General features: G+C 47.9%; 1 protein-coding gene across 5 annotated transcripts in view; it reads right to left on the bottom strand.

Moving 5' to 3' along the window:
- The window catches only part of RBPMS2 (RNA binding protein, mRNA processing factor 2), a 47,465-nt gene extending 36,537 nt beyond the window's left edge, over positions 1-10,928 (bottom strand). For all 5 annotated transcript variants that reach the window (XR_009558525.2, XR_015946922.1, XR_015946923.1 and 2 more), the window contains exon 1: positions 10,447-10,928. Coding sequence is in view for 1 of the 5 variants with exons in the window: in XM_035131079.3 (XP_034986970.1) it covers positions 10,447-10,500 (54 nt within the window). In the remaining 4 variants the exon portion in view is untranslated. The remainder of the gene's footprint in view (positions 1-10,446) is intronic.
- Between the last annotated feature and the right edge of the window lie 4,358 nt (positions 10,929-15,286).

The raw sequence follows: 15,286 nt of genomic DNA, 5'->3' as shown, positions 1-15,286 counted from the left end.
CAGCAGTGTTTTGAAGCAAGTTTTATACATCCTAACCTAGAGTGCTCCCCATCCCCACTGCTTGACCATAAAGCCCCAAGTCTAAAATTAAGTAACTTTGCCACTGGTCGCTAGAACCTCACCCACAGGGCAGGTGCTGCCATTAAGCCAACTGGGCAGCCACCAAGGGCACAGATCTCAGAAGGGCACAGTACTCTGACCTTTGAGGGGCACAGTTTTATGCAGATTTATTTTTTCTTATAGCTGTTCATTTCTGATATATATTTTTCTACAAGACAACTGTTTTTGAAAATTGAAGCTAGCAATTTCTCTTGGTGGGTGCAGTTAGCCTTGCCTAGGGCGCAAAATAGCTTCACACCGTCACTACTCACAGTGCTCACAAGCTCAAAGCTTGTTCCTTTTCTAAAGAGCATGGGTTCAGCTCTTCTGCCCTTATGAGCAGAGTGGGGAACTGGAACTGGTCATCAAGCCAGAGAGTTATCTCCTCTGCCCCTTGTGGGCCACGTTTGACAGGAGGCATGGCTATCTAGCTGTCAGTCACCTGACATCACCATGACATCACAAGACTGTTCTGTCCCACATTTGAAGAGTCTCTTTCAAAGCGCTCCACGTGACGGTGCTTTGCGGGGTGGGGGACTTAGCAGCACCTGACTATCAGCTGGTTAACAGATATTGCAGACCATTTGGCAGGTACTGCCAATCAGCTGATTTGGACCAAATAGGGAGAGGCCCGGCAAGCATAATTAGGCCTTACCCCTGACATGGGTTTAACAAGGAACTCAACAGCAAAACCAAGCTCAAAACCTGGCAACTTAAAATGGTGAATACACCCCATGAGGGATGATTCACACACCTCTGCTTACAATGACCCAAAGGTGAAGCAGCAGCATAGCATAGGTTGCCGACGTCTGGGGTGAGGCAAGTGTTGCGCTCCCTATCCCCCAGCTGGGGTGGAGGTGCACGCCAGGGTGCGCATAGGGGCTCGGTTGGTGAATGGACAGCCACGTCCACACATGGAAGCAAAGCCAGCACCCTTGTGGCCAGGAGCACCGCCAGAAGCCTCAGGGTGACAGCTTTGAGGGGGCATAGGAGTGGGTTAAAATAGAAGCTCTACATATATGTTTCACAAATGTAGAGCCCACCGGCCTCCAATACAATACATTTAAGTATGAACTCACGAGATTCCCAGCAGCCTGAGATCTGTGTGTTCCAGTGAATCGCAGGTGTTAGCAATTGTGTGCTACCATTCCGTACACCGTTTTTTGATCTATGTATGCAGAAGGATGACTCGCGTACCCACAAAACTGGAACAAGGAACATGCCAATCGGCCCTGGGAGTGTTACCCGTTATGAAACAAACTGATGTTATCCAATTATGATGTTGGTAGTCTCTAGATTGCATTTACTGCAGCAAAGAGAAAGCAGCAGCCAGAGAGTGGGAGCCCCGGCTTCTTTCTGCCACTTGAACCAGGTCCGGGCAGGCTCACTCACCAGCAAAAAGCAGCTGCCATTGCAAATTGGCGCGGGGCTGCCAGGGCAGCGCGAGGAGCAAAATGCATCCCTCAAAAACACTGCCCCTATGTCCCCCCCTCCCCATGCGACACCACTGAGGTGAAGCCATGATGTCACTGACTCTATGCATAGCGGAAGCATGCAGAACTTTGCATCACACCCAGTTCTCAGCACATGTCCACCTTTCACACAACCATAAGATACGCATCTGAAGGAGTTGGGAGTCACAGCATAATGGGATGCCACTTATACTCTAAGGCAGGCATCCCCAAACTTCGGCCCTCCAGATGTTTCAGACTACAATCCCCATCATCCCTGACCACTGGTCCTGTTAGCTAGGGATCATGGGAGTTGTAGGCCAAAACATCTGGAGGGCCACAGTTTGGGGATGCCTGCTCCAAGGTCACCTGCCTCCTTTCAAATCTCTCCTGGAAATGTGGCTTTTCCACAAACCTAAACTCTCATCCCAGCTGAAACAAAGCCTAGAAGGACACAACATGCATTTGCTCTCCTTTCTTCCTTCATTTCTTCCATGGCCTATATTTCTCCCCTCATTGCATGGTGGTCTCCTACCACTGCAGTTTAACGCTGAAAGCTCTTTGCAGACGGGATCCAGGTCTTAATTATTAAATGCCATTAAAAGCATCATGTATGCTGTTGCTGCTGCAGCAGCAGCCTGCAGCCAGCCACATGCTTCATTTTACACGGAATCCAACCCATCTGGCTGGATCCACATCATGTCAGCATGAACAGGACACTTCAGTGAGCTCTTTGAAGGGAAATGGCAAGAGTCAGAGGCTTGTCAGAGCCTGGCTGTATACCGAGAACAGGGATCATGCATTAGCTGATATTCAATGAGATCAAGCCATGCCAAGGGCTGGAAGCCACACTGAGGTCAGAACCTAGGACAAGTATGGTCTATACCAAGAAACAATGGCATTGTGTTAGCAGGGGCAGGAGAGAGGAATCTCAGATCCGGGGGCAAAATGTGGCCCCCCCAAACCCCTCTATTTCGCCCTCAGAACCTTCCCAGGCCACCCTCCCCCTGAGCAGATATAGTGCCATTAAACAAATCTATTGTTTTACATTTGTCACATTTGGAATACTCTATATTGTACAGTTCTGGTTTCTACCCCTCTAAAAGGATAATGTAGAGTTGGAAAAGGTTCAGAAAAAGGGCAACCCACTTACTATGCAGATGGAACAGCACCCTATAAGGAAAGGTTGCAGCTCCTGGGACTTTCTAGTTTAGGGAAAGTTTGAGTAAGGGGCAACAAGATAGAAATTTTTAAAATTATGTGTGGCAGGGGGGAAGCGGATAGAGAAAAGTATTTCTCCCTCTCGTGTAACACTGGAACTTGGGTGGTTTTTGAAGAGGATTAGACCTCAGCATCAGGGCCGTCTTAAGCATGTCGGGTGCCCGGGCGCCGTGGTGCGATGATCGCTCCGGCGCCCCCGCCCCGTTTCTCACCGCGGCAGGCGGGCACAGTGCCGCTGCAGCAGGCACGGCACCCCCCTGGCGGCACCCCCCTTGCCCTGCTCAACATTACTTCTTGCTTGTCTGGATGGGTAACAGAAAAGGGTGGACAAGTTTGTCTAGAATCTAGTGCACTGTGCAAAAATAAAACTCACATTTGTTGCTCAGTTCACTTTGGCTCTGGCCCCACCCACAGCAGACATGTGGTCCCTAAAAGGTTGCCCAGAAAGGAATGCGGCCCTCTGGATGAAAAAGGTTTCCTATCCCTGTTGCCCTGCCCTACTGAATTCAATGGGACTTAATTCCAGGATAGCATGGTTAGGATTTCAGCCTAAACTGCTATATAGGAAGGTTACCCTTGCCAAGACTAACCTCCATTACGTTGGCTACGATGAACTGTGATAGCTCCATGTATGCTTCCGTGAGTTTGTTAAACAGAGGTTGGGCTACAAACCTGAGGTGGCATCACTTGTGTTTCTGAATGTCTGCTAGCTACACAAGAACTGGAAACAATAGACTTGCCTCTAAGTTAGCCCCAACATTGCATTTGAAAGATGTTCAGGGTCCAGCAACTCTTCTGCTGCAGCCTATGCACCAGAAAATGTCACCATGACACGATGCCTAGAGGTGCTTTCGGACAGAGGGTTCCATTTCTGCCTGTTCCCTGCAGTGGGAGACTGTCGCTGTCCCAACTTCAGAAGGTATAACCTTTTCTGGTGTGTAAGCATCTTCCTGGAATGGGAAGGACACAGCCCAGTGGACAGAGCTGTCTTCTCCCTTTCCCCAGTCCCTCATAGTCACGAGTCCCTTCTCTCAATTCTCCTATTCCCTTTCTCCTCCTCCTGTAGAAAGCAAAAAGTGAGCAGCTTTTCCACAGGAGGAAGCATACTATGGGCTCCTTTTAGAGACTTGGCATTCTGTACCACAATAAATTCATGGACAATAGATACTGCTGCACGGGGTGCAATAGGATGTTGACTTGCAAATAAAAATGATGCGTTAATTGATTCATTTATATACCACCCATCATCCTCCAGTTAGGATTTCAGGGTGGTACAGTACAGTGACTCGTATTATACTACAAGTTACAATAACAGACAAAGCTGCTTAAAACTTTCAAGTTCACATGTGTGGGTGCAGATGATTTTCTGGTCAAGGCCAAAAGGTTTGCAACACAACCTCCAGGGAAACCTATTTAGGGAGGGTATAAATAGTAAAGATAATAATAATAATATTCCAAAACCAGGGCTAACAATGCTGACAAAGCCCTTTCCACTTGTTAAGTTACAAACTTCTACTACAGGTACCCACCTTACTTCTGTGATTTCAAACTGCTTTGGAGTTTAATATTGTATTTCAATTGTTGTAACCCACCCTGGGACCTTAAAACAAAGGGTGGGAAATTAATAATGAAATAAATAAAGAGGCATCTGTAGAAGGTACTAAAGTCCACTCCATCAGATACTCTGGTCTACAAAAGCCATAATTGTGAACCACCCCGTGACCTATGGGTATAAGGCTATAAACAAATTTAAAAATGAATAATACACCACAATATTTCCACTACACCATACATATAAAGCACATCCAATACACACTTAAAGCGCACGACCCCCCCCCCTGAATCCTGGGAACTTTAGTTTAAAGGTACTGGGAATTGCAGGAGGTGGTGGGAGCTATGGTTCCAGGATTGTTGCAGGGGGAGTCAGTGCTTTAAATGTATGGTGTGGATCTGACCCGAAGTCCTTCAGGTTCCCCGAGAACCTTTGTATAGCAAGAACAAGCAACCTAGGTACCTCCACCCCAAAGTTCTTTCCATGGAAGGAGTTTTTCTACAGGCAAAGGATTTAGCTCCCTCGCCAACTGTTTGTTTCACTTGTAGATTGTTGTTTCCTGGGAGAATGGAAAATAGATATATATTTACCTGGCCAAGTCCCTTTAAGAGCTGCAAATACAGCAAACGGTAAGTATAGGGCAATTAAGAATGTATTATTTGGACAATCAGAACATCATTTGGTATTACTGTTTATTATACAGTGGTACCTCGGTTTATGAACACAATTGGTTCCGGAAGTCTGTTCATAAACTGAAGCGTTCATAAACTGAAGCAAACTTTCCCATTGAAAGTAATGGAAAATGAATTAATCCGTTCCAGACGGTCCGCGGAGTAAGCGTTCATAAACTGAAGCGAACTTTCCCATTGAAAGTAATGGAAAGTGGATTAATCCGTTCCAGACGGGTCCGCAGAGTACTTAAACTGAAGCGTTCATAAACTGAAGCATGGGTGTAATTGGTTCCGGAAGTCTGTTCATAAACTGAAGCGTTCATAAACTGAAGCAAACTTTCCCATTGAAAGTAATGGAAAATGAATTAATCCGTTCCAGATGGGTCCGCAGAGTTCATAAACTGAAAATTCATAAACCGAGGTGTTCATAAACCGAGGTTCCACTGTACGTATATCTTTTTCCAGGGGGAGGAGCTCCACCAAACCAGATTATAGGCCTCAAATTGGTTTCACTAGGCTTCGCATTATAGCAGATAAACCTCTGTGTGCCCACTTGGCTCTGCAGGGTGTAAAAAAGTCTAGTGTAACAAGGTCATTTCCACTATGAGGTGGAAGAAAGCCACCCTTATGAGCGGTGCACCCCTGCCCCCAATACATACAGGGAGAAAGACCTTCCTATTACATAGAAAACTGTGTTCCCACTACAGCAGGAGATGCCAACTATTTGGGGGCCAGTGGGGACATCTGGAACCTTGAGAAAGGGCAGTGAGCAGCAGACCCCAAAATGGCTGCAGTGGGGGAAAAGGTGTGGCATAATATAAAATGGCTGCCAAAACAAAAAATTGTGCCCCCGTACACATACACACGACCAGCTGTTCCATGAACAGGCAAAAGGCACTTTCAGAGAGAGCCTCTCTGAAACTCTCCTCTGTTCAGGACAGATGGATTGATGGCTTCCACTTAAGTCATCAAGATAAATGTTGGTGTGCTTAAAGAGACATTCGGTGTAAGAAGCTGAGCCAGTCCAAGCAAGAAGGAAAAGCAACAATCTCTTGAGCATTGGGAATTCTTGAAGTGGTATTTACAAAGACCTTCTGTGGGCATCATGCGTGTGTGTGTGGAGGGTAATGGCACGCCCACTGCTGCCCACTGGAGACCCTTGCCTTATAGGGAAGGGCCTCAACCTTATAACACCTTAGGGCATAATCCTAAAGACGTCAGTCCTGCTGAATTCAATGGTGCTTACTCCCAGGTATGTGGGGTTTGGATTGCAGCCTTATCTGAAACATTGAGCATTGTGGTTCATCCAACCCTTCCTGGAATTATTCATGCAATTCCATCTAAGGTGACCATGTTATCTGAAGTCTGAATTAGTCCTTCCCTATTCATGAAGGCTTCTTGGAGTTCCAGGCTTCCACCTATCACATTAAAAACAACAAACAACAAAAACATATCCTTCCTCTGTACTCTAGGGGTGAGGAACTGTAGCACTCCCAGTCCTACTGGACCATACAACTCCTCTCACCTTTGACTACTAGCCATACTGGTTGGGAGGAATCGAGTCCAACAACATCTGGAGGCCACCAGGTTCCCACTTGCATCCAGAGAACATGAGTATTGCTGCATTAGACCAGAGGCCGATCCCGTCTAGCACCCTGCCTCCCACAGCAGCCAACCAGAAGGGCAGGGTGACGGCACAGCCAATCTTCCCATATTTCATCATGTAGTTAAGAGTCAGACCAGCACCATTTGGAGAATTTAACTGCATAGCCAGGGAGGGGCAGTTGCATGCCTTCAATGACAGATGCAGAATCTCTGCAGCAAGGTGGGGGAGAAGGATTTAAAGATGCAGTACAACAGGCAGGGAGGGTCCCTGCATAACATTTGCGACCAGAAATGAGACCCACATACCAGTATATGTAAATACACTTGTAGTGCACTTCAGAAAACAAGCACACAAATATCTTCTTTGGTGAGCATGTCCACATAATTCCACTTGTTCATCAGTAACTGCGGAGAACTCCTTTAGCTAATCCGTTTCCCCTCAGTTTACAGATACAAACCCCCAGCGGTTACACACTACATCACTTGTCCACAATTTGCACTATTGGAGAACCAGAAAAGCTACTACCGATATACTTGACAGCATTTGGAACCCCCTGTGAAATAAAAATAAATAAAACATGGTGAACACACAGCACGTATATTGAAATAGCACTGATCTCAATCATAGCATCAGTCATACATTCATACTACTTTTCCTTCCAGATAAATCAAGTTAAACCCTGATTGTATGTTGCGCCAAGTAAACTATCACTAAGTATGTTTAAACATACTTTGTACTTAAATGCAGAAAAACATTCTCAAATATATAAATGTTGACCTCTGAATTCCACACCTTTAGGAGCAGCTCAATCAGAACTACTGAATTTCTTAGCAATAGGAACGGGGATTACAGGGCACATAACAGTATACCATATTCTGATCTGTTAATGTGCCTGAGAATGCTCAACTACCTTCTCCGCCCAAAATTAACTATGTAAGAAACAAAGCAAGCTGCCATCAAGCTCAGTATTGTCTGCAGCAACTGGCAGTGCCTTTCCATGATTTCAAAATGGGTCTCTTCCCAGGCCAACCTAGAGATACTGGGGATTGAACCTGGCATCTTTGGCAGGCAATGCAAATACACAGAGACCTTCCCTTAGAGAATCACACATGCTAAGTTTATTGCAGGGATGGGTTAAGTATTTGGTCCACTTAAATTTTATTACAACCCCTGTGCCCTCTAATGTGTTAAATTTGAAAAGCAGGACTACATGCTCATGGCAATCTAGATTAAGTTAAATTTTAATGCATAGTCACGGCAATACACAAATGCCTTTCTGAATGAGATTAAAGCCCACTTAATACTGTATACTGGAGAAGGCAGGCAAAAACCACTTCAGATTTACGGAGAACTTTCCAAAGTCTCACTTGAATGACTGGACAAGTCCACAATGACATAATATAACCGCACATTTTATTCATCACTTCATTTAACCTATTTCATGCCAAAAAAAGTTATAAATTTATATTTATAACTTTTGCTACTTGTTTAAGTTCGTACAGTTCATGTATTTCATAGCTGCCATCTTTTATATACTGAAGGCAAAATAAAATGACATCAACATCCACCTACTACACATTTTTTGCTTGAATCCCAGTATACCAGCAGACACTAAGCAATATGCTAGAAATTGGCCAGTTGCTGACTTTGGACAGGCAGCTACTATTTCCATCCAGCCCATTCCCTGCTTTAAAGTACCTAAGACTACAGAACTAGAAATGGTGTTAACACAAAATGCATACAATCAGAATTGTGCCTCCTACATGGTTGGCCTAGCAAAAAACCTCTGAACTGCCAGGCGTTTATTTGGTGATTTGCAAGTTCTAATCTAGGACATGCCACCAAGTCAGACCAGTTCATTTACAATGGAAACTGAAGGCTTGAGCACATCCTCCAATCCCAGATGCAATGGACTATTCTGGCTGATGTTTTTAACAAGCTCCAGCCCAATCCATCATATTACTGTTCTGTGGCCCTCCATAAACACCTTGAGGCTTAGCAATGACCTGCTGCCCGTGGACAAAGGGGGGCATTTCTGCCTCCTGTACACACAAGTAAGGCAGCTAAGATACAGAAAGTGTTAGAAGCAGCCTGTCATGAACCTTTGAGGCTTTGCCGGCAAATTGGTCCCAGAGCCCTCCAAACCATATATAAGCATGCAGCTATTTCAATAGAATTAAGACACTGGGTTAACTAGTCTATGAGAGAACATCAAAGGGCAGCCAACCCAAATGAGACATATCACATAATAGGTTCAATAAGGGGTTTTTTTTGGGGGGGGGGGGAGAGCCACCAACCTTCTTAGATTGCAGGCACAAGCAAAGTACTGTATTAGCAATAGGTTATTCCCATTTCTTCTGTGCACATACTAAGAATGTACAGTTTTTACAATGTTTGGAAGGGTTTAGGACCAGAATGGCCGCCATTCTGCGCCAAGAAACCTACACAGCTATTTTTCAGAGGGGTGGGGGTGGGGAGGAAGACAAGTAATCGACTGCAGCAGCCCAAGGGGAATTGATGTTTCTTGGCATTTCAAGAGCCACGCACGCAAAATGGAGGCAACCGGGTCCTAATACATATATATAATTGGCTTGATATGGCTCATACTACAGCTACTTACTTTGTACAAACAGGTATAGAAAACTACAAATGCTTGAGTGTGCCACAAAAAGGAATTTTCACAGGGAACCTGCACTACCTAATGAGGTGTCTGTGTGACCTGCTCAGATCTATGATAGCCAGTCAAGGACATACAGTCATCTTCACAAGGCGGTGGTGATGCAGACAAGAAATGGAGAAGACTGGATGGAAGATGGGAGCAAGTAGAAGGGAAGCCAATGACAGGTTCTCCATTGCAAGCCAAGTCCAGAAGCCACAAGGTACCAGACAGCCATTCCTTGGCCCTTTTGCTTGGAATTAAAATGTTAGGTAGGATGGTTGTTTCCAAAGTTTCCCCAGTTCCAAACTAGGAATTTAAGACTTGGATATAGGCATGACTCAAATTTCTAAAGTTCGCAGAAGTGACCTGCTTTGTTAGTTTGGGATGTTCTTTTTAATTTTTGTTATAATATGTTCATAAAATTTAAAAATATACGCTACTGCATCTGGATTGTGACTACACAAGAGGAACCAAGGAACACCTAGATGTGGAGGAGGAGGAGGAGAGCCAAGCATCCATCTGCTTCTTCCAAGCTACGCCAAGGTCCAAAGCCAAGCTCTAAATCAGCAGAGACGCCCATGCAGCGTCTAGTCTTAACGGGCATTGCAGGGTTTTATGAGTAGCAAGTGCAGGTTTGGTGCTCCAAAGGCTGTTTGCTCAGTAGGTTTGGGCTTCCTGCTACTAGTTAAAGGGAAGGACCACAGGTTAAGTAAGGAGGCCACAGGTTAACTAAGGAGGTGGCAGACAGGAGGAGAAGGCTTTCGGAAACCCTCCATTTTTTTTCCAGTAAAGCCACCCATAGGCAGCAGTCGCCACCACCAGCTGCCTGCACAAAGGAGAGGCTTCAAGAACCAACAGCACTCCTCCCTAGGAAGACTAGGGGAAAAGGGATGCATTCCTGTTTCACCACTCCCATAGCGGATGCATTTTAAAACAAACTTTCACCCAGCCCAGAAAACGGCCATAGGCCTTTTGCTCGCAAAGTCAAGAAACCACAAAAAGGGAGCAAGAGGCAATTTCTCTGGCCCAGGGAAAGAGCACGCACACAAGAGGAAAACTTCAGGGCAAACCCGCCGCCCTCCTCACCATGCACAGCCCAGCCTTTTCCCCCCTCCGAGCCCGCAGACCTTGGCCAACCCAAAGAAAGGCGCATCCCCGACGGAGCTCTCCCCCCGAAAAGACCCTACCTCTTCCTCGAGGCTGTTGCTGCTGTGCTCATTCTCCTTGGGCAGGTTGCTCATGGTGGGTGCAGGGCAAGTCCGAGGAAAGCAAGGCAGGGGGGCTCGCGTGCTGGTCCTGGGCGGCTGCCTCGCCTTTCTCCTTTCTTTTGCGCCTCCTCCTCCTCCTTCTTCCCCCTTTTATTCTCCCCTCAGAGGGGAGCGGAGAGGGCGAGGGTCTGCCTTAAGCGGGGATAAGGTGGGGCAGGTGCCTGGTGCGAGCCGGGGACAGGGGGGAGGCAGGTAGGTAGGTGCCCGAGGGGTGTCTGAGGACAAGGAAGGGGTCCCGACGTGCGCTGGTGCTGTGCAGGTGGGCGCGGGGGGAAGTGCGGCTTATTTGACGCGCCCCAGGCTCACATCCAGCTGGCTCGCGCCGCCGGCCAATGAGCGGCGAAGGGGGCCAACGAGCTGCAGCTGCTGCCGGGCCCCGCGCAGCCCGCGCTTCTCGCCTCAGCTCTTCAATTGCGCGCACCCACAGGGAGTGCCCGCCCGGCCGGGGCGGGGCGGGGCAGCCAGCCCAGCCCCTCGCCCTGCATCACCGTCGCCAGGGGAACTCGCGAGCCAATCCCGGCCGCCGCCGGCTGCAAACTTTCTTCGGCCCTCGACGGGTGTCCATTTTTCCCTCTCCTTCCCTCACTCTCTCTCCCCCCTTTGCTCCTTCCTCCGCGAAACTTTTTAAACTTTGATGAACTCGCCTGATTGAACTTTCTTAAAGGGCTCGCGCGCGCTTCTTTCTTTCTGCCCCTCCCATCTCCCGAGAGGAGTTTCCTTTCCCCGAGGGGGCGAGCCAAGTGCCCACTCCCAGCGCTGGGGACCCCCTCAGGTGGGCAGGTAGCCTGGGTGCCAACTTGAATACAATATGCGGGGGCGGGGATGCAGGTAAGCACCGCCCCGCATAATCGATCACAAGACGCAGCACAGGCACACCGTTTGATTGGCACATCAACTTTGGGAGGGCAGCCCCGTCAAATATTTTATGGGGGGGGGGGGAGCGAGGTCCTTAGGAGTTGGGCAGGCAGGCAGGCAGGCAGGCAGTTAGTTAGTTCGTTCTCCTGTGCAAAGCGCTTTGTAGAAGGCCAGTCCGTACCAAGTGAGGGCCCGTCAGGGCTTTGGGGCAGACCGTCTAAGACGCCCCGCCCCCACAGTCGAACAAACAGAAGAAATTCACAAACACACGCGCCCTACCCAAAAGGCGACAGCGGTAAAACACGTTTTAAAGTAACGCAAAGCGAGTGCCGTCTAAAGAGCAGCCCCCTCCCCCTCTCTAAGAGTATTTAAATGTCTCAATTAAAATCACTGGGCTTCTGATAGTAGGAGCTGAGGGAGCAGGACGGGACAAGGGACTCTTCTGGTTTTCGGGGTGGAGGCAGAGAACTGCCCTTTCTCAGGGGTCCGGCGGGCATTTTTAGACAACCGCTCCACAACCCTATTTGAGAGTGGATTTACAGGCGCCCCGAGAACTCCCCCTGGAAGGAAGTTGGAGGGCGCCCTTCTCCCCCGCATTCCATTGGTGCATTCCGTCGAAGTATTTAATGTACATGTTAGAATTCGAACTTTTAAATGTAAAGCAACAAGGCTGCATAAAATTAACAACAACAACAACAACAACACGTGTGTACATGGGCGTAGCGGGGGGGGGGGCACACCGTCTTTCTCCAATGTTTTGTTCGAGGGCCGCCAGAGCACGAGCAATCCAAGTGCCGCAGCGAAATGAGGGGCGAGGTGGGAGGCGCGGAGGCGACATGGACCAAACTTGTGTTTAGGGAGCTTGTAGAATCAGGGAATCCAAGGGACCCCGAGGGTCATCTAGTCCCTGCAACTCAGAAATCTCAACTAAATAATCCATGACAGGTAGCCATCCAACCTGGGGGAGCCTAGGGTTCAAATCACCACTCAGCCACGAAGCGCGCTGGGGTGTGTGTGTGTGTGTGTGTGTGTGTGTGTGTGTGTGACTTTGTTGTCTGTCACGCCCTTCCTTTCAGCCTAACCCCATCTCGTAGGGGGGAGAAACATGTACGCCGCCTCGAACTTTTTGGAGAAAAAGGAAGGATATAAATGCAACAGAAGTATAAAACTATTAAAAGGCAACTTTTGCAATTGTATTAAATTTGAATTAATTATATGTTTTTGAAAACACTAAAAAAATCAATTGGAACAACAACAAGAAGAACGCCAAAACGTCGGAAGTGTACAGCGGGCGCTGAAGGTCAACCAGTCCACGCCCCCCGAGCGCCCCCCCAAATCCCAGATCTCCGGCGGGGCTCATCCTTCCGCCCTTCTCGTCGTTTGACCTGTTCCGTTTACTTAGATGCGTCTGCTCAGGTCCCTGCGATGCATCAAGCCTCGGCCGACCCCCCCCCCCCAGCTGCCTCGACGACGTGTGATGAAGCCCAGCCACTGCAGAAGCTCGGGGTGGTGCGTTGGGGTCCTGGGAGGGAGTTAGGGGTGGGGGCTCGGGCTTTTCTGAAAGTGCAGTAGTAAACGAGGCGTTGCGTGGAATAAGTGGTCCATGTTAATCTTACTCGGCTACGAGTGATCGCCAAAGACGAAGAAGAAGAAGCGTGGAATAGGAGTGTGGGTGGGAAAGGGCTCCGCACGCCGCCGAATCCGATTCCTCCATGGGCTGAGGAAGGCGCACGGCGACCCGCTTCCCCAACTTTTGGGATGTGCAAATCATGCAATCAGCAGAATCAAGCAGCACAGCTCTATTCCTGGGTCGCAACTTTTTAGGCAACGGCGGAAATGGCCGCGGGGGGGGGGGTTGCAGACGTCTGCATGTTCCTCCACGAAAACAAAGCAAATAAATAACTTTACATAGAAAACATGGCAACAAGCACTCCCAGCTTTTCCCATGAAGTGCTATTTTAAAGCGAGGGACTCCTGCTTTCTTCGTGGGAAAAGCTTTCAGACGTACACATAAACACGTATATAATAAATACGTACACGTGGGCTGGCATGCTTCAGGCCTGGATAACTTTTATGCAGACTGCTTGTGAAAACCAGGGCTGGGGAACCAGCGGTGGCCCTGCAGTTGCTCCCACCAGCCCCACAGCCAGCATTACCAATGGTTAAAGGGGGGGGAACCATCCGAGTGGCCGAACTATTTATTCCCTGAAGCAGATGCTCTGCCTTGTCATCGGCGCTTCGTTGTTGTCAGTGGCTGCCTGCAGCGGTTCCTCGGGCGGAAAGGGAAAGGCACTCTGTACATGCTCAGAACCACTGCCGTAGTTTCACATGCAGCACCGCTACGTGGATGCGAGGATTGTGACTCGCTGTGTCGGCTGCATGTCGGAAAAGACTTACTGCGGCCGTAATGAACGCGTTAGGATCGCGATATATTTATCTTCCTGGATACAATTTTATTTCTCCATCCACCTCCTCACCCGCTTAAAGGGATGTATTAGAATTTTCAAAGTTTCCCTCTCCGTTCTTTCGTCTATTTTTTGTGGAATGTGTGTGTCCCGTCCCAACCGACGTTTGCTTGACGGGGGGCCGGGCGGGTAAACAGGCGAGAAGGTCGCTGCCATGGTATGCAAAACTTACCGCAGCTTAAGCCACGATGAACACAGTGAAGTTTACGTCTGAGTAAACATGTGGAGGACCCAGGTTTTTTTCCCTTCCCAAGGTTTGTGTGCAATGCCAGATTTACGTATAAACTAAACAAGCTATACCTTAGGGGCCCACTCTCTTGGCACCCCCCCCAAAAAAAAATAAAGGGAAAAAACCATGGATGTACATTTCCAAAAGATAAGATAAAAAACCTACATACAGCAACAGTGTTTTGTGTTGTGTAGGCTCCTATGATGTAAGTAATGGGCCCTGTCTGCTAGCCTGCTCCCTAAAATATCACTGGTTTGCTCATTTCAATATATAGGGTGCCTACATTCTGCGTGGAATGGTTGCATGTGTTTGCATTATTAGTTTGTTATGAATAGAAAATCATTTTAAGTTAGAGCTTAATAATTATTTCACTATTAATATACTTCTTCTTAATTGTATTTCACTATTAATACACTTAATTGTATTTCAGTTCAACAATTACTTGATAGAATACATATTTTGTTATGTGCAAATGGCTTTAGATACCTATTAGGTCCATAAATTACCATATAGCAGGGGTCCCCAAACTAAGGCCCGGGGGCTGGATGCGGCTCAATCGCCTTCTAAATCTGGCCCGCGGACGGTCCGGGAATCAGCATGTTTTTACATGAGTAGAATGAGTCCTTTTATTTAAAATGCATCTCTGGGTTATTTGTGGGGCATAGGAATTCTTTCATCCCCCCCCCAAATATAGTCCAGCCCCCCACAAGGTCTGAGGGACAGTGGACCGTCCCCCTGCTGAAAAAGTTTGCTGGCCCCTGCCATATAGCATATATTCAACACAAAAAACAGTGACAATTTGTTGTTGACAAAGGACAGCTGGACATATAAAGGGCCCCATTACCTTCAGTAGCTTAGGGCCTCATCAAACCAAACCCAGCCCTGTTTGTGTGTGTTGGCAGGAGGGAAACTAGACTACCTGTAGATTCAACTTTAGTACCTAATTTCCTGCTGCTGTCTGGAAACGTATTACCTGCGGGGGTGGGGGGCTGTAGGGACTCAGATCTAAGTCCTACTCAGACCAGACCCTTTGGAACGAATGAACCTAAGTTAGTTAGAACCTACCTTCAGCGGTTCTACTCTGAGTAGGACTAGCACTGAATAGCATTCACAGAGGGCTGCCCCCCCTTGAGGCAAGGTGAGGCGATGGCCTCGGGTGGCAGGACCCACAAGGGAGGCTGATTCGGCCTCCAAGGGACGCATTGCCCCT

The sequence above is a fragment of the Zootoca vivipara genome, chromosome 13, assembly GCF_965207765.1.
Source record: "Zootoca vivipara chromosome 13, rZooViv2.hap1.1, whole genome shotgun sequence".
Lineage (NCBI taxonomy): Eukaryota > Metazoa > Chordata > Lepidosauria > Squamata > Lacertidae > Zootoca > Zootoca vivipara.
This window is presented reverse-complemented; position numbering and strand designations above follow the sequence as displayed.